The sequence below is a fragment of the Mchenga conophoros genome, linkage group LG9 (assembly GCF_057382185.1).
Source record: "Mchenga conophoros isolate Kocher_MC1m ecotype Shallow Benthic linkage group LG9, M_conophoros_male_GT1.1, whole genome shotgun sequence".
In the NCBI taxonomy this organism is placed as follows: domain Eukaryota; kingdom Metazoa; phylum Chordata; class Actinopteri; order Cichliformes; family Cichlidae; genus Mchenga; species Mchenga conophoros.
The window spans coordinates 8,163,533-8,183,452 of NC_140534.1; the positions used below are offsets into that span (position 1 = coordinate 8,163,533).

Below are 19,920 nucleotides of genomic sequence, written 5' to 3' on the forward strand. Positions count from 1 at the left end.
ACAATTGGTTTTGTGAATTTTGACTTAACTCGCTTGCCGTTTCGTTTACCAGTGTCATGGCAACAAAAGTGGGAGGGGCACTTACTAGAGCCGATAGTGGTCTTGTTTCTATGGACACTGTGGTTGACTAGCTACCAGTAAAGGTGTTGTAAAGCAAGTTAAAATACACGGTAAGTTTGTACTAATACAGGTAAAAAACAGATAGTCATAACGTCATGACAGACAGCGGAAGAGACTTGCTTCATGGTGAATTAATGAGGAATACCTCGGTGTGGTTTCAGTTGTTGTATCTAATATTAGCTGAAGACCATCGGCTTTTCTAATAACGGGACTCTGTAGCATAAAAATACGCTTAACTGTAGTCACTCCTGTCCCAAGAAAGTGTGCTGGTGCTCTTCACAGTCTCGTTAACGCCGTTATTATAATACATTACTTGTTTATTTTTGCATTGCTGTCCTCTAGCGAGTTTTGATTGTTGGATATGTCTTTCTTTTGTTAAAGTTCTGCAGCTAACACAGACGTAAGGGTCTGGCTCTCTAGATTTTATTTAGCTATAATAATGATGGGAGGAGGGAGGGGATTATATAGTGTATATAGTACATGCCATTTATTTGAATGACCCACTATGGCCATCATGATACCAGTGCAAGCATCTGTCTTCTTTTTTTTAAAATTATCCATGAATCCATCCAGAAATATTTATTTATTTCCTGTCATATCCAACAAGCAAACCAAGACTTAAAAGGCTGTTTTAAATGGTTCCTTTGTTAATGTTAAGTTTTAGAGTATCCCAGACACAGCGATGGGGATATCATTGACCAGGGCTGCCCAATGGACCATGGTCAGCTCCAGTACTGCAAAGCTGGCATCCACACCAATGAATGAGTCCTTGTTGAAAGAAATCCTGCACTTTGTGGAGCACTTTAGTTCCCAACACCCACAGGAAGCTGAACATGTGTTTGAGGAGCCACTCCAGTGGAGTACCACTTTAGTGCCGTCTGATTTCAAAACAGACTACGACATCAGGTTGGTCTAATCATGAAGTGGGCAGCTGGCTGGCTCTCAGTATTATGTGTCTGTGCAGGATTTGCTGTCACCATGGTCTCCAAATGTTTTTACCTTAGACATACTCAAAGCTGCATGTGGACTGTAATTAATTTGTTTTTCAGCTTCAGTAAGATTGAGAACGTTCCACTGTATTTCATCAGAAGTACAAAAACAAAGACTCAGATCTCCATTAAGCATTTCAGGCAATTAAAGTTTCTTTTTTGTTTTATTTCCTACTCAGTGACTCAGATGTTCAGTCCCACGAAAGAGATAGTGAGGGCCATCCACTCCTGCAGCTCTCTCCACCGACTGTTTATGTACGCAGCTTCAGCCAGCTCTCTAAACTGCTTCATCTGGCAGATGATAAGAAGTTGGTGGAGGTTCGGGCATGTCTAGAAGGTAAATTTGAGTCCAATTTGCATCCTAAGCAGTCCAACCACCAGCATTCCTCCATAACCCACAGACTTAATGTGTTTGTCCTCCTTGTTACTGTGTACAGCCATCCAATTATGCCACCATTGGTAATTCTTTCTCTGAACTAATATATTTTTTTTTAACAGATGGACACATGATGAATATAGTAATACTTATTTCATACTGCCAGTGGATTTGTTATGGAGAGATAATATTAGCTTAGTTTTGAAAAGAAACAAAGTACAGTCAAAGCCAGCTGTTTTTATAGTTCAGAATGAATCCAACTCATAGCATTTGAATTTGAATCGCTAAACCTCCCCTCTTTTGTTGTTCAGAAAACAAAGAGCCCCTGGTTAAGATTCTTGGTAGGAGCTTTTCCTCTGACCTGGCGATAGAAGCCCATGACGATGCAGTAAGTGTGGTAGACAGGACGAAGGAGGAAGGCTTATCTAAGGACTTGGAGGTCAAGGTCAAACTGTTTCAGTTGTTCCAAGACATGGACAAACAGATCCTTGACAAGCTTCTTAAAGACATATCAGAGTGAGTGCTCCACAATATTTCCATTTAGACATGTTCAAGCACATTTGAAACAGCCTATCTGATTGGACTAGGAAGCATATTGAAAAAAGTAACTACTAATGAATTATTGTTTTGTTTTCCTTAATATTCACAAAAGACAAGTAAGGCTGAACCCCAAAGCAGTAAAGAATGAAGTGGAAATCCTTCAAATGTTCTGCGGTGGAGGGGATAAAGGGCTGTTGAAGTCGCTGCGATACACATCAGGTTTGAATCAGTTCCACATTTTACTGGAATACGAGGAAAGCAGTCACTGTTAACTCTAATGCTGCATAAAAGCTGTGTTCTGCTGCTCTCAAAGACATGAGAGACAGATTCCAGTTTACAAAGTCATTTTTCAGCTCAGGTATTTTGCTTCATTGCATTGCATTTAGCAGCATGCACACATAATGACACATTTTATTCTATTCTACAGAAAAAGCAAACAAACAAAAAACCCCCCATTCAAATCCGATTTATATTGCAAGTATAACTATAGACATCATAACCAATGATATCATGCTGCACTGTTAGATGTCAGTAGATTAGCTACTGTAGGAAACATCAAAAACATGAAATTTAGACTGTGCCCCATGATGGCTGCACCAGCTGGTGTGGTTCAACTACTGTTTGCGTAAAAAGAAAATTGTTACACACTATATTTTTACTTTAATTCAAAACAATTTATATAGTGCCAAATCACAACCATCACCTTTATTTTGTAAGCTAAGCACCTAAAATAATACAGAGAAAACCTCAACAATCAGACAGCCCCTCTATGAGCAAGACAGCAGAGAAATTTAAGTGTTTTAATATATTAATATTTCATACTTTAAGGCTGCCTGTTTGTTTAAGGGAGATGAACAACACATTATAATTTTGCATAATTATATCACAGATGATAGACTAAATAAATAGATTTTAGGTAGATGCTTGTGCATTCTTAAAGTCCCTTCACCTAATTTATTTAAAAGTATTTTATAGCATATAACACCTTTAACTCCAGAAAATCATAAATCAAAATATGGATATTACCTGTCCACAGATTCATGGTGACATAGCTGCTCTTTTAACTGTTTGGTATCTTCGCTTTGTTTGGTTGTTGTTGAAATGGTTTACATGATTTTCTGGCTGAGATTCGGAGGTTTCTATGGACACTACTCACGTCGGCACTTATATTTCTGACCTCTTGTTATAACCGATTAAACGCGATCTCCTCCCTTTTGCCCCCATTTTTCTGGGCATGGGTGCTTAAAAAAAACAAACATCTGTCTCCTATTTTTGTGTCACATAGGAAAGAAGCATCAATACCTGATAAGAGACTTATTAATTTGGCCTTGCTGTGTATTATTGTGGTGTTTGGTGCAGTTTTCTTGTTTTGTGGGGTTGTTGTTTTTTTCAAGTGGAGATGAATATCTCTAACAAGTTCATTTGTTCACATTTGCATATCTTAATTTTTAAGAGAAATGTGTTTGAGTTTGTATACTATATGCATATAAGGCAACCATTTCCTTTTTCAGTATTTTTGTGTGGTGCATTTTTCTCTGTTTTAACAAGAGGCACAAAGTACATTTAAGTCGACCTAAGATGGTTTGTTTTAATTTTTACATGGTCTTACTGAGGTGATGCAAAGTGAAACAGGCATTCTTTTTTTTTGGTAATGTGCTGGAAAAGCTTGAAAATGGACCTTGAAAGTGCTTGAATTTGATGCTCAAAAATGCGTATGAACCCTGGTTAGAACCCTAACTTGAGTTCAGGAGATGAGGCTTGAAGCTGAATTCTTTTTTTCTGTGAAATAAACTCGAAAATCAACGGACTGTACCTTTAACCATTTCCAAGGTTATTAAGTTGGCTTTCTTGTTTTTGTTTTCAGACTTTCAATTTTCAAATGGCTATCGTGCCCCCCTGTGGAGACAGGTGCAGGGTGACATTTGCTACCTTGTGATTGAGCCCTGTGACACTGAAACCCTCTACATTACCTGTAGCACTGCTGGGAGTTTTCTCAATGGGGTAAGACTAGAAGTGAAAGGTACGGAAGAGGATTAGGGCCACTGGAAAAAAAAAGTGGGCACGTCTTTTTTTTTCTTCTTTTCCTGAATTCTGAGAAAAAAGTCAGAATTCTAACTTTTTTCTCAGATTTTTTTTCCAGTGGCCCTAATCCTCTTCCGTAGAAAGGCAGTGTGGTCCACATTGTGATCTTTTATATTTCTATGTAAATATGACTTAAAACATAATCATTTCATTTTCACACAAGCTTTCAGATATGTTCTAACCTCAGCTCAACTGTAACTTTAACTAACAACAGCTGACATGTGAGCCACAATAAATTGTGGTTTTTGGAATAAAAAAAAGTTAATTTAACTTTGTTTTCACAGGGCATAAAACAGGAGGGGGAGGAGAATGGATATGAGCGAACAAGTGATGCTTATGAAGACCTGGTAACACTTCTGAAGAGCAGATCTCCACATTTTGCTGATAAAATAAACCAGGTAGAGTAGAATTATAGCAATTAACATAAACACATTAAGGTGTGTCCTTTTTTTTGCTGTGAATTGTAACTCTCTAAGCAAAAGTGTGTGGGTTCTCAAATGCCTCTTTGTCTTATGAACCTTCTCTCTAATCCTGTGATTTTATGACTGATGCTGTGTGATTCATATCTGTACACAGAGTTGGGATTCTGTAATCCAGGCTAAAAAATTTCGTTAGAGACCAAACAGACAGCAAAGCAGGGTATGCTTCTGGACATGACTTCAATGATTGAGCAGTTGTTAGTATATGAACCTGCAGTGTCCCTGTTTTTTTTACTTTTTATCAGACTTTGCTAATCAGTCAATAGTCTGCACCAACTCCCAGTTTATATTAGCATGTTGTACTACTCTCAGCCATTTAAGCTGAGTGAATGAATGTGAATTTTTTGCAATAGTGCAATACTATACATCTGTATATATGCCCAGATATACTGATGATAAGTGGACTACTGGAACTACTACTTGTCCATGTATGCCTTATACATGGACAAGGACTGACAACACAGAATTGATGGATGCTACTATTCCAGCCAATGCAGTAAGAGATCAGTTATCTTTAACACATGTGGGAACTATGGATGAACACAAAAGCCAACATCCACACTGCCCAAGAAGCACCTGGCAGCTCACTGCAATGACATCAATAAAAGATGAAGCTGGAGTTTAAGAGGCTATTGCACAGTGGAAACAGTAGTGAGCAATATGGACATAATGAACCAACTGTAGTAAAAGAGACCAGCAGAATTGAACTAGTTGATACCCAGCTGCCTACAGGGACAGAAGGATCTAATCTTTATCAGAGGAAAAAGATTGTGCCCAACCTCAAGTAGCCACTCAACCAAGAGCAGGAGTCCCCCGGCTCACTGGCAAAATCCCATCAGTGAGGGAACATTACATCACCAGGATCATTAGCGAGGATATCAAGATGTCATTCAGACTGGGAACGTGTAGGCGAATAGCTGCAAAGAGAGGGAAGGTGATCCAAACTTGCTAGAAGATAGAATATCAGATAAAAAGTGCAGCTGCAAGTACCTTCTTATCCCACAGGCCAGTGGGAACTGAGGTGAAGTGAAGGCCTGCCATAGCCAAGTACCTCTAGAAGGTAAAAAAGGTTCTGAAAAGCAAACTGAACAGCAGGAATAAGATCATATGCTGATAGGGCATATGTATTGATGGAATAATAAGCTGGCCACAGGAGGTGATAGGTGGCATTGATGCCAAGACATAAAAAACTCCTTACAGTGCATTGAGGTCTCCACCTGAAGTCCGTGAAACCAACCCCCCTCTCTCTCTCCCTGCTTTCCTGTCTTTCTTCACTGCATCTGTCCAAATAAAGGCTAAAAGCAAAAAAAGGACAGCACAGAGACATTGTGTATAGGAAACATCTGTGCCGCATATGGACTAGACGTCCCCAAGTATCAATGGGAGAAACCACCAAAGTTGGCTGAGAACAACAGGGCTAATTTCCTGTAGTACTTTTGAGTTCCAGGCAGACAAGTACGAATTTGTCCATTTCTCATATAGTAGAACTGGAGAAAGTTGGTTAGCCTAGTAAAGTCAAACTGTGGGTTTGTATATTGACATACGTTTCCAATAGCACTTTGTGTTTTATAAAACACAAGCCAATGAAAAAAGCAATTGGGCATGCTTGGCTCTAGCTAATGCACAAACACAGCCCAAATAAATAAGTCCATATATTGTTGAGTACGGGCTCTTATGTCAATTTTGTGTTTTTAATTATAACTTTTTACTCTTTCGTGGTTTTTATATGAGTCTTCCTTGAGTGGCATGACCAAGACTTTGTCAGACATAGAGTTGCAAAAATGGATGGAAAATACAGCACGCTGATTGACAAGAAGTCAAAGAAATGCTAATCAGCTTAATCAGAATAGCTTTTTTTATATAAGCAAGAATTTGAGAAATGTACAGTCAGACTACAAAGCACTTTACAGTCAAATTTCGCTTGTTTTGTTGCAAATTGGAAGAGGTATTTACACTCATTCTTCAACTTCTCGCTTTCCCCCTTACCAGCAGGCTTCTGCAGTTCAAGAACTATCAACAAAAAAGGAAAAGACTGTGAATGAGCAACTACAGCTTGAGCTGCACACAACACGTAGGAACATATATGAACCAAGACCAAGTGGTATCTTGTCTACATGTGGGTATGTGATGATTCCTCACTTAAGAATTCTTCTGAATATTCATTGCATTGCAGGTATTCTTCTTGAAGAGCAGATGAACTTTGATGACCATGATGCCAAGTCTTTAATGCATGTGTTTAGTGTATCTGCTAAGATGTTATAAAAACATCGTTATATGGTTTAGAAATTCAAGGGAAACCCTCTTTGCTCTCTGCTAAACACAAAACTTAGGAATAAGTATGAGAAAAGAATCCCCAAAAGATCTATCAAATTTGGTCTTTGATTGATAAATAGATCTAGCAAGGGCTGAGCTGTTGCAGCTTTACCTCAGGATATTTGTACCCATCTGAGGAGAAACTGGTCTTTTTAATCTTAATTGCTTAAAAAATGCTGAACCCTGTCCTGAATTGTTAAATAATGATTATGCCAGAAAAATGACCATCTCAAAATAGAAGTAGGTATAATGAGTCTTATTTCACATCATTACAGTAAAACAGAGGAAAATAAAGGCCATAAGAGTTCTGAAGAGGAGGAAAAAAGTCTTAGACAAGGAGCCAAGAGCAAAATAAAAGCAGAATTCTCTGCATCTTCTTCACCTGGACACATGTCCTCCCAAAAACGGTAAGATCTCTTTTGTCAAAACCTACAAGGGTTCCTTCTTGCACTGCAGCTGGGCTAAATTAAACTAAGCAGAGGTTAAAAGTGCAAGGGATCTGATTGTAGCCATGAAGCAGCTATAATGACTCTTATTTCACCTCATTATAGTAAAACAGAGGAAAATAAACCCCTTAAGAGTTCTGAAGATGAGCACAAAAATCTAAGACAAAGAGCCAAGAGCAAGACGAAAGCAGAATTATCTGCATCTTCTTCACCTGGACACGTGTCTTCCCAGAAACTGTAAGTTTTCCTTTTAAGAGTTTCCTCTAGATCTGCAATTGGGGTAAATTCAACCAAGACGTTAAACATATAGGGTTTTGATTGTATGTCTAATTAAAAAGGCAGAAGTTGCTCTTGTGTATTTTAGGAAGACATCAGCAGGAGCCCTGCCAGGGGAACTTTTCAGTGAGAGCTCCACTGAGAGTGAAGAGGAAGAGGAGCAGCCATATCGCCATCCAGAGACTAACACAGACCTGCCCTCTGAATACTGGCAAATCCAGAAACTGGTTAAGTATCTCAAGGTATGATAAGTTCACTCTGCACAACAGAAGCAAACTCAGGTTTCACAAAAACCTCTTTGTGTGTGTGTGTGTGTGTCTGGACGCCACACAGCACAGTTATTTATAGTTTGCCCAGTAGTCATTTTATAATATCATTACCATTAGATGCTGAAACCTACCATGAGCCAAACTGAACACCAGGAATTCAGCAAATCATTTTTTTTCTATCAGTGTTAACCAGCACAACGCTAAACACTTAAAGTACAAGGCTGTGGCATCAATGAAACAGCTCCAGCATGTGTAGCATTATGAAAAAAAACAACAGAGTAAGAGGGAAGAGCAGTATAAGAGAATGGAGAATTCTTAATGTTATTTCCTCCTCTCCTACTTTTTAATTCATTTGTGTTTGAAATTATTGTTTCAGGATGGTGACCAGATAGTCACTGTTGACACTCTTTGTGCCATGATGGACTTTAATTTGATGCAGGAGTCATGCCAAATGGCTATCCAGGACACAGGTGGCCTTAAAGTCCTCCTTAACTTGCTGGATACAGATGAACACAAATGCAAAGTGAGTTGCCATGACAAAGTTGGACCTGCATGGCCTGCTGGCATGAACAGAGCTGGCCATGTGTGCCAGCCTGTGTTTTAGTTTCAGAAACATGAGTGCAAGGTAGAAAGCATGCTGTTTAAAAAATGGGGTAGCAATTATTCTATAGCATTCCTAATGTGATGTGTGGGTTGGTGCTTTTCAACTGGGTTGTACTGCAACATTTTATCTACTTTTAGTGGAAAGTTTTGCTACTTTTTTGGCTACTAGAGACCTCTTGTAGGCATAAGTTTCTTTATCATAAAACAAACATAATTTTTAACTGGTTATATTTAATATTAATGTGTGTTCTTGTGATTAGATCGGATCTCTAAAAATACTGAGAACCATCAGCCACAACTCGCAAATCCGTCGGGTTATTGTTGACATGAAAGGCGTGCAGAGCATAGTGAAGATCCTGGACTCACCAGTCAAGGAACTGAAGGCCTTAGCTGCCGAGACCATCGCTAACGTGGCCAAGTTCCGCAGAGCAAGAAGAAATGTCAGGTTATATGGTGGTATCAATAAACTGGTGAGTGTAAGCAGAGTAAAATGTAAGTCCAGAGTGTGACATGGCTCAAGCTCTACAATCCCATGGTGAGGAATGCAGCAGGAAAAAACACTGCAGATTTGAGCCTGATCTTTCTGTACTGGTAATAACGAAAAATGTCCAACAGTGGCAGATTTTCCTTGAAAACACAGGTCAGCTTATTTATGATGTAGTATTTCTTTGTAATAACCTCAGAAAACCTGAAAACTTTGAGAAAAATTCTGTTTTATTCTGATGAAATCCATATATTAACATAGTTCAAAGGTTTTTTTTGTTGTTTTGGCTTCCTTGAAGTAAAGAATTATGTTCCCTTTTCACACAATAGATGCCTGATAGTGGTCATCAGTTTTTTTTTAAAATTAGAAAGTGGGTGCTGGGTACCAGATAGAATGTCTCCTACATCCTCTGACCTGCATTTGTGATTATTGATGGAGGGATCTTTGACTGGACTGCCTTCCTAATTTAGCCACCATGTCTTGTTTATTTTGTTCAGCTCCAAATCAAATGAACACAGAATGATGGCTTTAAATGGTCACACTGGGCTTTTCAGCATCAACATCTATCCTGACAGTTTTCCACTCCTAACTTCTCTGTTGTTTTAATTCTCCCTGAATGAAATGTTCTAGTAACAGAACTTTAATCCCACCCATCATGACCAAAAATGAGCTATTTCCATCTGGAACCATCAATTATTACCCAAATCTAGCAAATAAATTTTTTGAGTTTAGTTCTTGAATTTGTGTTAGGCTCACAGATCTTATATGTAGAGAATATCAGATTAAATACAGAGTGTGTTTGCTTGTCTGCACACAGCTTCATCTGTGTGTTTATATACATGTAAGTTTTGGGGTGTCTATATCTCCAATCAGGTAAAGCTGCTGGACTGCCTTCCTAATTTCGCCAGCCTTACTCCCAGCCAGGAGGAGGATATAGAGGTGGCCTGTTGTGGGGCTTTAGCATTATGGAGCTGCAGCAGGAGCACCAAGAACAAGAAGGCCATTCGGAAGGCTGGGGGTATCCCTCTGCTGGGACGCCTGCTCAAGTCTCCACTTCAGAAAATGCTTATTCCAGTGGTTGGCACCCTACAGGAATGTGCTTCAGAGGTGAGAGGGGCCTAGGATTGACAACAAGTCGTCAAATTAAAACATCTATTCAAAGTGTTAAAACAAATACTGCAAATCATTTTTATTAAATGACAATGCCAGTAATTTCCCTTTCTTTTTTATTGTAAATACATTTATAGAACTGATAATAGTTTTGCATTTTCTAATTAGTTTTTATTTTTATTTCATTTTAACTTTAAAAAAAATTAAAATTTAGTTTCAGAGTTAACTTTCTTATTTACATTTTCTTTGTTGTTGTTTAAAAATGTTTAGTTTTTAGTTTCTGCTGGTTTTCTACTAGTTTCAAAGCTTGTGACCATAGGTGAGGGTAGGGACGTAAATAGACCGGTAAATCGACAGCTTTGCTTTCACATTTAGCTTTCTCTTGACCACGACGGACGAGTACAGCAGCCGCAATCTATTTGTCAATCTTCTGCCCCTGTCTTCCCTCAATCAAGGGAACAAGAATCCCTCCACTTGGGACAGCAACGAGCCCCTTATCTGGAGGGGTCAAAATATTTACCCTATTTCTGCTGATGGCCATGGCCTTAGACGTGTAGGAGTTAATTCTCATATTCACTGGTTCATGCTCGACTGTGAATTGCTCCAGTGTGAGCTGGAGACCACCGCCTGCAGCCAACAAGACCACATGAGATACTGGGTGCCACGAACCGTAACTTTCCGATGCTTGGTTGTTCATACAAATTCTGTGCTTAAAGGTTATGAACAAAATGTGTGACATAGGAGAGCACTGGATGAGCACAAAACAATTCTGACTTATTGTCATTCTTTCCTTAACTCTCCCCACAAAGTTGGAAGCATGAACTTGTCAGAAATGCTTTGGTATGCTGAAAATTTTTTAATTCCTTCTACTGGAACTAAGGGGCAAAGCCCAAGTCCTGAAAAACAACCACACACCATAATCCCCCATCCACCAAACTTTACACTTGGCACAGTGCAGTTAGTCAAGTATCACTCCAACCACCAAACCAGACTCTTCCAGCCAGAGAAGCATGATTTTTCACTCCAGGCATGCTTTACAACATGGCATCCAACACTTTGCATTGCACTTATAGATGTAAGGCTTAATTGGAGCTCCTCGGCCATGGAAAACAAATCCATGAAGCTCTCTATGCACTGTTCTTGAGCTAATACCACTAATAGTTGACTGTCGGCTGTCTAGTAGCTAGGAAGTATTCATGGCTGGACTTGTTGCACAGGTGGCATCCTATCACAGTGCAACGCTGGAATTCACTGAGCTCCTGAGAGCAACCCATTCTTTCTTTCTAATGTTTATAGAAACAGTGTGCATTCCTAAGTGCTTGATTTTATATACCTGTGACCACAGAAGTGATTGGAACACCTACATTCAGTGATTTGGATAGATGAGTGAATACATTTGGCAATATAGTGCAGGTCCAATAACAGAACACCATTTGGTTTTACTATTGTTGCCTATATGAGTGTGGAAGTCTCCTAGTAGGAAAACAGAGGCTCCAGACAGAGCACTGTCGAGCACACCACCCAGCAACTCCAAGAAGGGTGGATACTATGGGTACACTGGGTACTCCAAGCGCAAACAACATCCAGGACCTATTCCCTGGCTTGCAGGTGCAGGGATCAAACGCTCTTGTCCACTGATTAAAACTCTAATTCAAGGATGCCCACCGCAGCCCACCACCTCCCATTGAAGGCAACTCTAGACTAGAACAGAGTCCAGTCCTTCTCTAGGAGACTGGTTCCATAGCTCAAGCCATGTGTTGAGGTGAGGCTATATCTAGCCAGTATCTCTCAACCTCACACACTAGTTCAGGCTCCTTCCCCACTAGAGAGGAGACTGGGAGGCTGGGACTCAGTCGCCAGCCTCAATAGCCACCAATTGGTCCTCCATGGCCTTCACTCTTGGCTGCTGCCTGAGACACACTGAGCCTAACCCTACAGCACCTCATGGTTCATTCATGGTTATGTGATCTGTTTATTCTTGTGTCACTACAGGAGAGCTACAGGAATGACATTCAGACTTTAGGCATGATCAAAGATTTGGTCAGAAACCTAAGCAGTGACAACGATGAGCTACAAATGCACTGTGCCAGTGCTATCTTTAAGGTACCGTGTTTCTTGTCTGTGTCTTGGATCCATTGGAGAATAAAGGATTTGGACTAAAAGAGTTCTATACAGTGTTAACATAGCTCTCACTTCTTTCTTTTTGCTCTGCAGTGTGCAGAGGATAAGCAAACCCGTGACCTGGTGCGCAAGTATAAAGGTCTGCAGCCACTGGTCTCACTGCTGCATAAAGCAGACAACAAGCAACTTCTGGCTGCTGCTACCGGAGCAATATGGAAATGTTCCATAAGCCAGGAGAATGTAACTAAGTATGAATACCTCAGACAGCACAGCGGTACCACTCATTAACACACACAGATTTTAAAAGAGAATATAAAAGAGACACAAAGAACAATGTATTCATAACTTTTTAGTGTTCGTTATTAGATGTAACAGATTAGTATGACTTTGACAAATCTCTTGATGAAATAGTTTGATAGCAGTAAAACACTGAATCGTCCACATATGCCCATGCCTTTCGAACATATGTTTGCCAGAATGATGCAGTCTGTGAACACATGAGTAGCAGCGGTGGATATAGAACGCATCCTGCCGACTTCTGTGCATGAGGGACATTATACCATCACCACATGTTATTTTTATAGATTTCAGTTTTTTCCACAGCTAAACAAAAGGATCAGCGTGGATGCTGATTGCATAGACGTCAGGATGTGTTGGTTATTCCCTTCAGTTTAGCAAATGAACTCATAAGCTAGTCTGTTGTAATAATTGTTATGATTTAAAAAAAAAAAAGTACTATATGAAGTTGAAAGCTTTTTCCTGAGGTGAGAAAATGCATTTTTTCTTATGTGTAGTTCAGATTTTAGTGGAATTCTAAAAATAATTACAAAAAGGGTTCAGTAGCACTCACAAGGCTTTCTGCACTTCATATATCATAACTGACACAATGAAAGCTTAACTGGCCATGACTAATTTAGCAGCTTAAAACACTTGTTGTCAGTACAGGGTCTCTGCCTCACTTAATGAATTGTCACACTATAAAACAGTTATCCAGCTACCGATAATGATAATAATAATAACAGAAGAAGCGCTCAGACAGTGCAAACCTCAGCCAAGGCAGCTCACTCTCTGGGCTGTATTTACTTTCAAGGAAACAGTATTGTATTTTGTTCCTATCGTTTTCTTTGTTCTTTGAAAGTGAGGTCAGAGGTCAAATGTTACATGATATTTGGATGAAAACTATAAAGTAATATTTAGAATTCCCATATGCCAGTATCACTTCCTAAATGTTTCCACTACAAACAATGGCAGTAGAATTTTAAGCAGTTTACGACATAAAAGACATTTTATGAACATTTGACCATGAAAGAGAGATGAGAGGTCCAAAGTAATGTGATATTTAGAATCTCTTATATGCTGTTATCATACAAACAATGGCAGTAACAAACATAGTTTTAAATAGGTCTTTGTACGGTACTTTCTCTATGTTGACAATACACTCTACACTTGAAGCTATTTACCAATTTTTGACCAATTAATTATCAACTCAACCTTTGAGACCTCGGAGGATGTTAGCCAAACTTTAATGGATAGTAAACATGACCCCACTCTACAGCCTTAGACATTTTTATAAGGATTATAAAAACAATTTTAGTGTTTACAGAAAGAATGACATGCATGCATGCACACACGCACAAACACTTTCACGTACATAACCTCCATGGGAGAAGAAATGATGCCATTAATCTTATGTAAAGCACATTTAGTGACACTACAAAGACTAAAAAACACTTTGGTTGTCCTCACTCTAACTTTAACTTATCACAAAGGTTGACAGCGTTCTCTCATTTTGTGGTTTGGTTTCCGTGTGTTGTGTTATGTTGTGTTTTTTGGATGACATGCACAGCTGGATATGAATGAAGGTGAAATTGGCCGCCTCTTCGGGAGGAAACCAGCATGATGTACAGCAAATGTTTTTAATTCCCACTTGAATGTGTAAGTGGATCTGTTTTTTCAAACTCTCTCAGGCTTATCACTTAACCTTCTAGGACCTGGCGTCCACATATTTGGACATCACATTTTTGGTTATTTAGACCAAAATACTCAATTTTGCTCGACAAGGGCCTGATATCCACTTACAAGGACATTATACTGCTACTGTTCTATCAAAATTTTAAACGAATATCCTCATATGTGGCTCTTATTTTTCTTAAAAACAAAAATAAGGCCCCAATGTGACCAAATATCAAAGAGAAATGAAAAATGCATGCCGTAGAGGAGTGCGGGTCTTAGGAGGTTGAAATGTCTAGGTCAGGCAAAAGTTTGGAATGAAGCGACAGAGCCATTACTGTCAAAAAGGAAAGGCTGTTAATGGTAACAGGGTTTTAGGGGCATGCGCTCATTTCAGAATCAGTCACAGGCTGAGTGGCGTACTGAAATGACAATCATTTTTGAATATGTTTTGTTACAGGAGTATTGAGAGGGAAGTCGACTTTCTTCTCTTTTCCGTCATTAAGTTCATGGTCAAATGAGACCCTGTGGCCCACTGCAAACAACAGGATGTTTTTTTCTTTTCTGTGACTGATGATTTACATGGTCTGGACAGCAGCACATATTAGCCATTTTCTTGATTAATGATAATACAGACATTGATTCCATGGTGCAGTTAAAAGGCAAAACTGGAGCCACACAGTGTGCTGGCTGTTGACATTTTACATTTATTTTTGACTTGGTTTTCTTCCCATTGTAGATATGCATGTGTTTTCCTAGTATTTCATGCTGGATTTAGTCAGAAACGGCATGAAAGGAGAAGGGGAGTAGAGGTGGGTTGCAGTGTGGCTTGCAGATGCAACTAAGTCAATGCTAAGTTTGAGTAGTATGCCCTGCATGGGGTTCTAGACATAGTGATAGTCATCAGTCTGTTGTTCAAACCACTTCACACCGTGGTCCAGACATGGTTCAGACTAGTGAATGGATTAAAAAGTGAGATAAGAAGTACTTTATTCATCCCCTGACTTTCCACCTATGTATTTTTTTGCTGCCAATGGTAGCACAAATGTTTACAGTTCCCAGTCTAGCACAACCTGGTAAACACTACTAAACTCTTAGTGTTGTTTTACATTCTTTGGTTAATATAATTAATTGCTAAATTATTCTAAGTGATATCATACAACCCCAGTTTTGTCTTCTTTCCTTAAAGGTTTCAAGAGTACAAAGCCTTGGAGATCTTGGTGAATCTACTAACTGATCAACCCGAAGAAGTCTTGGTCAATGTAGTGGGAGCCCTGGGAGAATTTGCCCAGATACCTGCTAACAAGGCTGCCATCCGTGAGTTTGGAGGCATCAAACCACTAGTTAAGTTGCTCACAAGCCCAAACCAGGTATCTAGATTTTTTTTCTATTTTTGCATTAATGGTGATGCCATGTTTACAACTTGCTCCTTTACCGATTCATCTTCCTGTAATCTAACCAGGCGCTGCTTGTGAATGTTACCAAAGCAGTGGGTGCCTGTGCAACAAATAAGGATAACATGGTGTAAGTCTGTCTCTTTCTGTACATCACAAGTACAATTTACACAAGACAAACTGCCTGTTAAAATGTGATGTGTCTGACTCATATATTCATACACTCACATATTCTTGACAATACGGTCATACCGTTTTACAAAAGAATGACATCAAGTCAAGGATCTAAACACGGTATCATTAACTGGTCATGCATTGATGCTTCAAGAAATCTCCTGTTTTTTACATTTGTAATTATGCAGGTAGGTTACCCTGTTATCCCCGGCTTAATGACAGGTTTTAAAAGCTTTGTTTATTGTACCTGCTGTGTTAAATGTGGTTGTGGTTTAATTCCCAGTGTTTTACTATCGGCCTGCAGTCACTGTTAGGAGGTGAGCTGGTCAGACTAACATACCTAAACCTAAATACAACTTAATGTCAGAATTCACGTTGTTAGTTATCTATTAGTGCTAACTAACAATAAACCCATTACATGTGTTTGGGATAAAAAGCCCAATAAAAAATTGTTAGTATGATAAAATATAGCCAGTTACTGTGGGGAGTTTCACACAGTGGGCAAAATGTGTTTACAATTGTTTATTTGTTTGTTCATTCCGTCTTTCATTCCCTCTTTTCTCACAACACTTCCATGTCTTTCTCTCTCTTCAGAATCATTGACCAGCTTGATGGAATCCGTCTGGTGTGGTCGCTGCTAAAAACCCCCAGTGCAGATGTTCAGTCTAGTGCTGCTTGGGCTCTTTGTGCATGCATTGAAAATGCAGAGGTATGTATTTCTTTAGTTGTCTGTGACTTAAAACTGGGTCTTTTGTGTCTCCTGTTTGTGTGAAGTGAAGCACATATTTATCCTGTAAACCAAAGAGTTCTGCAGTGTTTTTGCCAGACTGAGTAAATATCCTGTGGCATGGCTTCTGATTTCCCAGCTGAAAATCTTCTCTGAACATGCTACCAGCTCCAGAGGCACACAGTTGGGGTGGCTGTAGCTCAGAGGACAGAGCAACCATGCACAGAATAACATTATATTCATTTGTAACCGTGGTATGTTAAAAGCATAGAAAACATATAAACTTATGAAATGCTGTAAATTAAATATTGATGTACCCACTGTGTCCAAATCCAGTGGACTACCACCTTTAAACCTCTAGCTCAGCAGTTTGGACATTTTTGTGTTGTTATTGTGTGCCAATATTTGAACAAGGTTATGCTAAGTTGTGTGGTTAGCAAGGCCAATCCATATTTTGGACCAGTGTAGATTCCAGTTAAATTGAGCTTTAACACAGAAAATAATTTAAGCATCAGTTACTCGTGTTGTTTGTCAGAGTCCACTTCAGTGATTTGAAAGTTGATAGATCGATAGATCGATTTATAGATAGATAGATGATAGATAAAAATTAAAATTAAAAAGAAAAAAAATGTGGAGGAGTTCAAGTATCTCGGGGTCTTGTTCGCGAGTGATGGGAGAAGGGAGCCGGAGATCGACAGACGGATTGGGGCTGCAGCTGCAGTAATGCAGACGCTGCACCGGTCCGTCGTGGTGAAGAGGGAGCTGAGTGTAAAGGCAAAGCTCTCAATTTACCGGTCGATCTACGCCCCTACCCTCACCTATGGCCACGAGCTGTGGGTAGTGACCGAAAGAACGAGATCGCGGATACAAGCGGCAGAAATGAGCTTCCTCCGAAGGGTGGCTGGCCTCTCCCTTAGAGATAGGGTGAGAAGTTCGGCCATCCGGGAGGGGCTCAGAGTGGAGCCGCTGCTCCACATCGAAAGGAGCCAGCTGAGGTGGTTCGGGCATCTGACAAGGATGCCTCCTGGGCGCTTCCTGAGTGAGGTGTTCCAGGCATGTCCCACCGGGAGGAGGCCCCGGGGCAGACCCAGGACACGCTGGAGAGATTATATCTCTCGGCTGGCCTGGGAACGCCTTGGTGTTCCCCCGGATAAGCTGGAGGAGGTGGCTGGGGAGAGGGAGGTCTGGGCCTCTTTGCTTAGGCTGCTGCCCCCACGACCCGGCCTCGGATAAAGCGGATGAAGATGGATGGATGGATGGATGGATGGATGGATGGATGGATGGATGGATGGAAGAAAAAAAATGTAAATGCTTGCATTCTGTTTTTATTTACATTTTAAAAGGCATCCTGATATTTTCTGGAAACAGGGTCGGGCTTTGTTAGTACTTATTCACTGGATCCACTGGACTGGATTCTTAGGACTGCTCCCCTATTGATCATCTTCTGTGTTCATTTGCAGCTAATAACAGACTTTTTGACTCTAGGATGCAGGAGAAACTGCACGCTCGCTCATCGGTGGATTCCAACTGATTGTTAAATTGCTGAGCTCAACAAACAATGAGGTGCTGGCAAGTATTTGTGCTGCCATCTGCAAAATAGCCAAAGATGAGGAGAATCTGGCAATCCTCACTGATTTCGGGGTTGTCCCATCGCTGGCCAAGCTGACTAACACAGTAAGAACACCTCACAGCTGGAGAAAAACAACAGGGTTGTAGTGTTGTTGTCAGTATTCATATACCGTCTTTATGCTGAGTTTAGGTGCTCTTTAATCACTCACTGCTGTATGAATCCAGCTAATGAGGGGTGCATTAGTAGACACAACTTGTTCTGGGCAATGTAAAAAATGATGTCTGGGATTCAGTAGCGTCTTATTTCTCTCCAGACTCATGACAGGCTCCGTCACCATCTTGCTGATGCCATCGCACAGTGCTGCATGTGGGGCAGCAATAGGGCATCATTTGGTGAGGCTGGAGCTGTGGCACCACTTGTGCGTAACCTTAAGTCGAAAGAAGGCTCGGTACAGCGGAGCACAGCCATGGCCCTGTATCAGCTGTCAAGGAATCCCAACAACTGTATTACCATGCATGAAAAAGAAGTAGTTCAGGTCAGTTACAGTGCTGTGGTACCTAGATATCTGACTCCAAAATTCAGTCACATTCAAACTGCTTTTTTGTTTCCTCCATTTAGACTTACATTTTTATTAGATTTTTTTTAACGGGTGGTAAGAATGTGCCAATTTAAGAAATACTTTTTAAATCTGTGTCTATGTTTGCCCTTATTAATGTACCAGTTAAGAGTTGCAACACTACTCCATAATGTATATTTGGATTTTAATCACATGAAACACAAATGTTTCACACACACTCCTCGACACTGAGCAGACTGCTTTTGTATTTTTCTACAAAATAATGTGGTTATAAGTAGAAGAACAGCAGTTTTTTAGATTTTAACCGGACTTATTCTGTAAGTTCACAGCTTTTTCATCCACAGGCTAGCTCACTTCATCTTCTGGTTTTTCTGGGAAAATCCTAGGAATGCCTTGCCTCTGCTTCTTTGCTAACCACACCGATGTGTGGACTGGTGTATTATAATGCATCTCATGCTTTGAAATGTGATGTGTTTCTGGTGTTTTAATTCAGTTTTGAGAAACACTCTTTAGTAAATGAGATTTGTTGGGAATACATTCTTCTGCTGGTTGTCAGCTCTGTCCTGTATACTTCCACAGCCACTGATCCACATGATGGGATCCGATGACGAGGAGCTTCAAGAAGCTGCTGCCGGCTGTGTGCGCAGCATCCGACTACTGTACATGGCTAACAGGAATGCTGAGTTATTCACTTTTAGAAACTGATCACAGCAACACCCCTGGATATGTAAGAGGGACTATACAAAAATGATCAGCGCAGTTATGTAATGTGTTACTTTAAAGAACTGTGTTTTTCCAGGCTTATCAAATTTCGTTTGGACCATTTAATTGTTAGAAAAAAAATTCCTACACTTTCTGCTCTAATAACGAAAGTGTTCACTGAACTGTCTGAACTGTCTTTCAGATATATTCTATCTGTTGGTTTCAAATAAACTGCTTTACCTTGATCGACGAGTGTATATTTGTTGGCTTTCTTGTTTCGATTTCAACAGGGAACTTTGATCATGAGCTCCTACTTTACAGCTCAGGTGCCTACAACAGAGTATTAGGACCGATTTAAGAAAAAAAATATGTTCATTTTGAGAAAAAAGTTGAAAGTTAAATGTGGATATTAAAGTTGTCATTTGAAGTCAAACAACTGCCACAGCTGCTTGACCCTCTACAAAATGCCTCGTATCGATGAGGTAGTGAAAACCTTGATCAGTCATCTTATTGTGTCTTGTGATATAGCATACATGCTCTTTACTGCATGAGGCTATAACAGTGATATCCTTGCATCTGTTCATTGCCAACCATTTCACTTTGTACAAATCCAGCCAA

The 19,920-nt window shown here is 39.9% G+C and overlaps 1 protein-coding gene across 3 annotated transcripts; it reads left to right on the forward strand.

The window, feature by feature from the left end:
• LOC146566700 (outer dynein arm-docking complex subunit 2-like) lies at positions 1-19,545 on the forward strand. 3 transcript variants are annotated; one of them, XM_085286299.1, is made up of 22 exons: positions 1-170; positions 779-1,026; positions 1,289-1,446; positions 1,797-2,001; positions 2,138-2,244; positions 3,890-4,026; positions 4,392-4,505; positions 6,579-6,706; positions 7,175-7,306; positions 7,451-7,582; positions 7,710-7,863; positions 8,267-8,413; positions 8,754-8,963; positions 9,851-10,084; positions 12,080-12,190; positions 12,302-12,456; positions 15,348-15,528; positions 15,621-15,682; positions 16,321-16,435; positions 17,939-18,127; positions 18,337-18,558; positions 19,180-19,545. In XM_085286299.1, the coding sequence occupies exons 2-22, from the start codon at positions 803-805 to the stop codon at positions 19,303-19,305; spliced, it is 3,243 nt and encodes a 1,080-aa protein (XP_085142425.1). In that variant the 5' UTR covers positions 1-170; positions 779-802; the 3' UTR covers positions 19,306-19,545. The 3 variants fall into 3 exon arrangements, with proteins under 3 accessions (XP_085142425.1, XP_085142423.1, XP_085142424.1); XM_085286297.1 differs by having other exon boundaries at positions 3-170; positions 6,576-6,706; XM_085286298.1 differs by having other exon boundaries at positions 3-170; positions 785-1,026; positions 6,576-6,706.
• The last annotated feature ends 375 nt before the right edge of the window (positions 19,546-19,920 follow it).

What these genes read in the sequence shown, in the direction of transcription:
- LOC146566700 (XM_085286297.1), top strand. Translation starts at nt 803, where the DNA reads ATGGGGATATCATTGACCAGGGCTGCCCAATGGACCATGGTCAGCTCC. An exon ending in AAAACAGACTACGACATCAG is followed by an intron (nt 1,027 to 1,288) that starts GTTGGTCTAATC and finishes TTTCCTACTCAG; the next exon opens with TGACTCAGATGTTCAGTCCC. An exon ending in CATGCATTGAAAATGCAGAG is followed by an intron (nt 16,436 to 17,938) that starts GTATGTATTTCT and finishes TTTTGACTCTAG; the next exon opens with GATGCAGGAGAAACTGCACG.